General features: G+C 37.2%; 1 protein-coding gene across 2 annotated transcripts; it reads left to right on the top strand.

Moving 5' to 3' along the window:
• Nucleotides 1-800: 800 nt before the first annotated feature.
• On the top strand, nucleotides 801-6,232 carry LOC113823354 (PRADC1-like protein). Of its 2 annotated transcripts, XM_027375982.2 has the most exons (5): nucleotides 802-982; nucleotides 4,276-4,409; nucleotides 4,641-4,750; nucleotides 5,369-5,536; nucleotides 5,706-6,232. In XM_027375982.2, exons 1-5 carry the CDS (start codon nucleotides 907-909, stop codon nucleotides 5,824-5,826), a joined length of 609 nt encoding a protein of 202 aa, XP_027231783.1. In that variant the 5' UTR covers nucleotides 802-906; the 3' UTR covers nucleotides 5,827-6,232. The 2 variants fall into 2 exon arrangements, with proteins under 2 accessions (XP_027231784.1, XP_027231783.1); XM_027375983.2 differs by lacking the exon at nucleotides 4,276-4,409 and having other exon boundaries at nucleotides 801-982.
• Nucleotides 6,233-8,017: the final 1,785 nt, after the last annotated feature.

The raw sequence follows: 8,017 nt of genomic DNA, 5'->3' as shown, positions 1-8,017 counted from the left end.
ATACATTGGAAATATTCGTTTCATGACCCCCTATCCACAGGGGTTGTATACATACATACATATATATGTATACATACATACACACACACACACACACACACACACACATATATATATATATATATATATATATATATATATATATATATATATATATATAAATGTGTGTGTGAGAGAGAGAGGGAGGGGAGGTGGAGGGAGAGAGAGGGGGAGAGTGAGTGAGAGAGAGGGGGGGTGAGAGAGAGAGGGGGGATAGAGAGAGAGGGGAAGAGAGAGAGACAGGAGGAGAGAGGGGAGAGAGAGAGAGAGAGGGGAGAGAGAGAGAGAGGGGAGAGAGAGTGAGAGGGGAGACAGAGAGAGGGGGGGGCAGAGAGAGGAGGGACAGAGAGAGGAGGGACAAAGAGAGGAGAGACAGAGAGAGGAGAAAGAGAGAGAGAGGGAGAGAGAGAGAGAGAGAGAGAGAGAGAGAGAGAGAGAGAGAGAGAGAGAGAGAGAGAGAGAGAGAGAGAGAGAGAGAGAGAGAGAGAGAGAGAGAGAGAGAGAGAGAGAGAGAGAGAGAGAGAGAGAGAGAGAGAGAGAGAGAGAGAGAGAGAGGGAGAGAGAGAGAGAGAGAGAGAGAGAGAGAGAGAGAGAGAAATTATGCGCATGTTAGTGTGTATAAAATGTATCAATGATATCCGGAATGAACATTATCAGAAAGGGCCACATACACCATTTCCACATTAATTACTAATTTGGACAACAATCGTTTCGAACACACGCGAATAACAAGCGAAGGCCGCGAAGCGCACAAGTGTTTGTTTACATCGCCAAGAAAACGTCTGTCTCGAGCAGCCGAAGTGTGACGTGTTCTACCCTATCAGCGTCATGTGATAAGACCTTTTCTACCCTTTGAGAGCCACGGATATGTGGAAGAACGTTATAATAAGCCTGTTTTTAGCCGTGGGATTCTGTCCTTATGAGTGCGTCCGGCAGGAGATGTGTAGGTTCTGTGTAATTTAAGAAGTACTGTGATTTTTTGGATTTTTGAAATGTTCGCCAGGAATTTGGATCCTTTTCTTATTCATTTATCTTTTATTATGTATAATGGGTTTGTCATTGGCTATGCTCATATTACATATACGATGGATTCTGCCTTCCTTTGGCGTTATACAATGAAACGTGATCAGGAGGGAATACAGCTGGATGAAATATAATCTGCTGTGGCAAGGCATTACGCCTGGCTTCACCGGGATCGCATTTAGGTTATATTTATTTGAATTGGTTTAGAAAGTCAAGCATCCAGGTGAAATGTGCATTTATAATAGGGGAGTAGTTTAGTTTTCATTGGTGTGTGTTGGGTATACATGTGTATGCATCTCTGTGTGTATGCAGGTGTGTTCACATGTGTAGATGTGTACACATGTATCTTCACCACCCTTCAGTTGTGGTAGACATGTTCTGGTTTATTAACTCCTAAAGACCATGTCCACAAGATCAGCACCAATGTGGGTACAAGCTTATCATTATATCAAAAGGAAGGTGGTGGTTTGTTATTACTAGAACAGTCTTACACAGGCAGGTATGCTTTTGCCCTCAACAGGTGGATTTTACTTCAGTGGCCTATGGTTTGCCTGTTGTTTCTTTGCTACAGGTGTCATCTCTACCTGTGCTCACAGGTTGAAATTACTCCTTGTGTAGACAGGCCAATTTGCTAACTTTGCCAACTGAATGCAAGATCTCAAGTGCACTGTCTTCTTACCTGCATGCACATTCTTGATTTCATTTACATATTTTCTAAATAAGACTTGGACTCTCCAGGTACATGCATAGTGCATCTATCAAAGCTCACATGCATGCTAAATTTTTAAATTTAGCCACATGCCGCCGGGGATGGCATGTGCGTACATGCCATGCCCACTGTGTGTTTAATTTAGTAATTGTTTTTACATATAGATAGCTCCACAAATTTTAGTTATGATGTTTATAATAAAAATAACAGTATCAATATTGATAGCTTTAGTAAAAATAATGGCTTTTCCTGTAAACTCAAGGAAAGGTGAAATCAAGTGAGCTTATAAGGTCAACTAATTGACTCCTTTGTGGCTAAGCACTGGCAAAGCCATATATGTGCTGAGACACTTTACAGAACAAAAGTAAATTGAACACAACATTTACTCGGCAGCATTGGCTTGATTAATTTATTTTGTTCGAAAAGTATGGCTGTGGGGAGTTTTCCTTAATGTGACACAGGCTAAATTTTCCTTGGTTGTTAATTGCCATTCTGTCTTGCATGTTAGTTGTCACATAAGTCCATAAGTTGTTTTGTCCTTAGTATGTCTACTATTTTTTATGCTACTGATTCCTCAGTGCATCTTGTGGTTATCTCTCTAGGCTACACAGTCATACTCTAAGGCAATATCATGCACATTTCCTTTGAATTATTAAGTTTCAATAACTAGTTGTTCAATTGGGCCCAGGGTAAGTATTCATGTCAAGATAGCTTTTAATGAATAAAATTTAACCCACTAGCGCTGGTACATTTTGAAGTCGAAAATAATAGTTTTCGGGTGGCTTCAAAATCGGTGCGTGGGCCAGTCCGGGAACTGGCCTGCCCAACGCCCACCACAGGCGACAAAATCAGAGCATGAGCTACGATCTAGCATCGCACTGGTGAGACGCCAGGGATTTTTTTTTTTTTCTTTTTTTTCTGGGCTTCTCACATGTGAGACACCCGGTGCAAGTGGGTTAAAGTTGTTATTTGTTGTCTGTTATCTGTTATCTATGTAAATGTGCAAAGACTACTAAATGAGTATTTTTGGCCCTAGAACAAAATAACATTGCAATGAAAGTAATTTGATTTAAAGGTTTGGTCTTGCATCACTCAAAATATCACATGCATACATTCACAAATAATTTGCAATGCAAACTAGTCACAAGCCAAATTATATGTGCATCCACATCTGTAGTGCTCTAGTGCACAATTAATTCAGCTAAATCACCTCACATGCACAGCAAAAAAGTTAACAAACTTGTAGACAGGCCAAACTTTTCTCCAAATTTTATTTCCTTCTCTTTTTATTAGTGAATCATGGAGGTAGAAACACCTGGTGATTGTCTTTTGCTTATTTGACCATAAAAGAAAAAAAAACAATTCTGGTTTAATGGAAAACCTGTAGAAATCTGCTGTATCTCAGTTACAATTAATGCAGTAAGCAAATCAAATTCAAATGACAACAAATTCCAGTGATGAAAAAAAAAGTTTAAAAGCTCCCAAATGTGCACAGACATACTATCTTAGACAATATAGGACCAGAAAGATGAAAGAATCCTGATAATGATACTGTGTATATAGATAACAGACACAGAAACATTTGCATCCAGCTTCTTTTTTTTTATGACTTTTGTAGGACAGGAATTCTAAGTATGATCACCGTTGACTGGGAAATATGTGACAAGAAATATTTGGTGAATATGATCCATTTAGGGGTTTCTAATATCATTTTCTGTTTTGGTATGCCTGTCATCCTCTGCATTTTCTTATCACGTTATCCATCAGAATAACTTTCCTTCCTAAGGAACCAAAATTGTCAACCTTGTAGTAATGTTCATTGATAATTCTCAATTATCTCTGCAGTTTGCCACATTTCTCTTATTTGAATAAGTTGGTCTACAAGTTTCAAAATTTTAAAAAGTTTTCTTTGTATGACCAACCAGTGCTGTAACATTTGTATACCTTATTTTATATCACTTTCCTTCCTCCCACTAGAAAGGTAATGGCCAGAGCAAAAAAACTATTGTTATGATGAATACTTTTGACAATGTCCACCTCTAAAGTTTCCTGGGCACACATCAAAATTGAGTTTCAGTAAAAGTGGAAGAATCTTTGATGATATCACAGAAGTACTGCAATATTTTGATGAGAATTGTTTTTTGTTAAAAGATACTTATGCCCTTTGTTTAGTTTATTACTTGTCCGTTGTCTTGCTATGTTGGTTATCTACCCTTCCTGTAACAGCTACTCTTATATATTTAGGTATATCTTGTATGTATACATGCACACACATGACCCCCTTCCCCCTTATAACACATATAAGTATATGTTTATATATTTGTATGTATGTATGCATGTATGTATGCATGTGTTAAATATAGCAATATTTTATGTACCCATAATGATACAGTTCAGAAACTTATGAATATGACTTACAAGTAAATGACTGTCAGGTAAAAGGAATTTATATGATTTATATTACCGAATCATCAAAAATAAAATTTCTTCATGCTTTCTTTCAGTTTCAAATGCAATATGGAATGAAGCTACTATTTATGACTTTATAGAAGATGATATATTTTTTGAAATCATCTATCCTGAAGAACTAAGCTACACATATCGGCTGAGGCAAGCGAAGGACTTTGGGGTGTCTTTTGTAAGTTGATTTGATAAGATATGAATTAAGGCAAATGTTTTGAATGGGTGCTTTTTTTGTGTCTGTTTGTTTATATATATATGCATGCATTTATATGTGTACATATGTTTGTTTGCATTGGAGAGTGAGTGTTAAGGAGTGTGAAACATTATATATATATTTTTTTTCTTTGTATATATCTAAACTTATTGCATTATCTGTTATCTTACATGACTGTTTTTTCCAAAACAGAGTCATGTACTTAAGAGCGTAAGACTTGTGTTAGCAGATCCACTAGAATGCTGTTCGTTACCCTATAATGCAATGGATCTGCAAGGGGCAGTTGCACTGGTATCGAGAGGGTGAGTTTTTCTTTAGGATTACAATAGTACAATCTTCTTTAGGATTATATTATTACAATCTTCTTTCTTTGTTATTATTATTATTATTATTATTATTTATTTTGTTTTTTTTCCTAAGCAAGGAAGCATTAATCTTGGCACTCTTTATGGATGGATAAACAAGAGTCAGACTACTTTAAAGTGATGGGTAAACAAAATCAGTACCAAATCATAGCCATAATCTTTATCATGAAATTTATTTAGTATTGCTCTTGGTTAGATTTACTGATGAATTTAGATTTTAATCTAGTTTCTTTATGGTATTAGATTGATTTTTTTATTTATATCTTCATTACTTTAGGCATGTGGAATTGTATATTTTTTCTTTGTTTTTCATTGCTAAAGCAGAAATGTATACAAAAATAACTTATTGAAAACAAAATTTCCATATATATAGGAAAGAGGACTTATTCTCTAAATAAACACTTGAACACAATCATATATTTATATATAGAGAGAGAGAGAGACTCTTCTGTTCTTTGGAGATTTCTTCTTTCTCTCTTTACTTTTATAAAGTTTTAGTCCTGTAAGGTAAGAAGAAAATGATTCTGTACCTCAGACTTACTTCGTTTCCTGCAGAGATTGTTCCTTTGTCAGCAAGGCTGTAAAGGCAGAGCAGTCAGGGGCTATTGCAGTCATTGTTATGGACAACAATGCTGATAATGATGAACTATATATTGAGATGGTGGATGACAACACCAACAGGGAACCTGCAATTCCAGCAGCATTCTTGCTTGGTAGAAGTGGGTGAGTAGTGATTATCTGTATGTATTACAGATATCCATTGCCTTTTAAGTAGACTTACGGCTTTGTATTTTTTCTTTTTCAAAATACGTCTGGTTATATAATGTTCTTTTGTACTGCTTATAATTATTTTTTAACATACTGGTGAATTTACATTTCAATTTCTCTCCAGATTCATGATAACGAAGACTTTACGTGATATGCACATGGAAGCAGCTGTAATCAACATTCCTGTTAACCTTACATCGGTACCGTTCCATAAATTAAATCAGCCACCATGGATTCTGTGGTGATATTAGTCACTGTAGTCCAGTGAATATTGACAAAAATGATAAACAAGGCATCTAGCAAACATTTTGTAGTTCTGTTTCATTTCAGCTCAGATGTCACCTTCCTCACTCATTACTTCGGCTTTCCTCTGCCTCCTATCACCTATTTGCTCACCAGAAAGTGCCTCTAAATAGTAATTTATTTAAAGACTATTTAAGTTAAAAAATATATTTATTTCATTAAAAGGGTTATCTAATTTGCCATGTCTGTTTTCCCCAGGTTCAGGCATTTGATGTTACAGTTTGTGAATACATGTAATTTATTAAAGCATGTAACTAAATCAGGTTACATTAACCAAAGGTTTTTCCCTCGTGTATTTGGTATTTTTGTCAAGTACTTGCTTCTAATAAATTCTGAAGTTGTTAGAAATTGACTTTATCCCCTTTGGAAATTAAGATCTCTCTCTCTCTCTCTCTCTCTCTCTCTCTCTCTCTCTCTCTCTCTCTCTCTCTCTCTCTCTCTCTCTCTCTCTCTCTCTCTCTCTCTCTCTCTCTCTCTCTCTCTCTCTCTCTCTCTCTCTCTCTCTCTCTCTCTCTCTCTCTCTCTCTCTCTCTCTCTCTCTCTCTCTCTCTCTCTCTCTCTCTCTCTCTCTTTTGTGTCATGCCCGATTTGGGCCTCGACAAACCATAAGGAACAAAACATGCCCAGGTCTTTTCCTTGGCATGCTGTGTCTGTGATCTTCCTGGCACTGGCTTTGTATATCTTAAGAAACTGCAATCTCTGTTTTCCCTGTGCTTAAGATAATGTGTTATAAATTTGTTGGGGAATGATGTGAAACTGTAAAATAGCCTACCTATTCATGCTGCAGAATGGCTGGATCTTTAGAAATCAGTAAAAGGAGTGAATGACTCTTTACTAAATATACTTACTTATTTGTTCTTTGATTTTTTTTTTATTGTTTTTTTGTTTTCTGTTTTTCCATACTGAGTTATGGGATGCCTGTGCCTGTAGTTAAGGGATGGCACATTCAACGACGTACTGGTAGTTTTAGCTACAGCCAGGCACATCTGACCATTTGATATAGCCTTATCACAACAGCCATGACTGATGAAATGAGTTGGTCACATAGGTAGGGCAGCTGCAAGAAAACCATTGAGGTACCAATACATGGTAGTGCCCAGTGCTCAACGTGGACACAAAAGTTTCCTCTGTAGTGGCTGAGGCCTGCGGTTGAGAAATGCTCTGTCAGGTAATACTACTTAACCTAGACAAAGATGGATGACATCCTATCATTTTAAGGCTAAACAATCACTGGCTGCAATCCCTGAGGAGAAATAACCTCTCAAAGGTAGCCTCTTATAGCATTACCTAAATAAATCATGTTGCAGCCAAAAATGTAGAAAGCTAGATAAATTTAGGTTTTCTCTCTCTCTCTCTCTCTCTCTCTCTCTCTCTCTCTCTCTCTCTCTCTCTCTCTCTCTCTCTCTCTCTCTCTCTCTCTCTCTCTCTCTCTCTCTCTCTCTCTCTCTCTCTCTCTGTGTGTGTGTGTGTGTGTGTGTGTGTGTGTGTGTGTGTGTGTGTGTGTGTGTGTGTGTGTGTGTGTGTGTGTGTGTGTGTGTGTGTGTGTGTGTGTGTGTGTGTGTGTGTGTGTGTGTGTGTGTGTGTGTGTGTGTGTGTGTGTGTGTGTGCACGCGCACGCACTTAACCATACTTTATTGTGATTAATGACTTCTGTACATCAAGATATTTCCAAGTTGATGTAAAGTGTAGTTGTAGTGGAGACCACAGGTATGACTACAAGTTTGTTAATTCACTGTTGACGAGGAAAGATGCAAGTTGCTGAAATTAGAATTGCACATGTATAATTCATGGGTGATTACAGCATGTCATTTTTATCCTTATCAAAAATGTTCAAAACCTTATTCATGTAGACTATTCTTACCTCATGATAAATGTCTCATGCAGGTTGCTGAAATTAGAATTGCACCTATATAAGTCATAGGTGATCACAGTATGTCATTTTCATCATTATCAAAAATATTCGAAATCTTGTTAATGTAATGATAAATAGGTCTCATGCTTACTGAGGTCTGCCAACTTCATTAACGGTCATATCAGCACATACAGTAACTGGCATGAAGGATCAAGTTGCTTAGTTAACCCCAAAGGGACCAGTGGTAATCACAATCTACATCGGATCTGATGGATAAAACC

Source organism: Penaeus vannamei, chromosome 7, assembly GCF_042767895.1.
Source record: "Penaeus vannamei isolate JL-2024 chromosome 7, ASM4276789v1, whole genome shotgun sequence".
In the NCBI taxonomy this organism is placed as follows: domain Eukaryota; kingdom Metazoa; phylum Arthropoda; class Malacostraca; order Decapoda; family Penaeidae; genus Penaeus; species Penaeus vannamei.
Note: the sequence above shows the minus strand (reverse complement) of the source record. Positions and strands in the feature narration are given on the sequence as shown.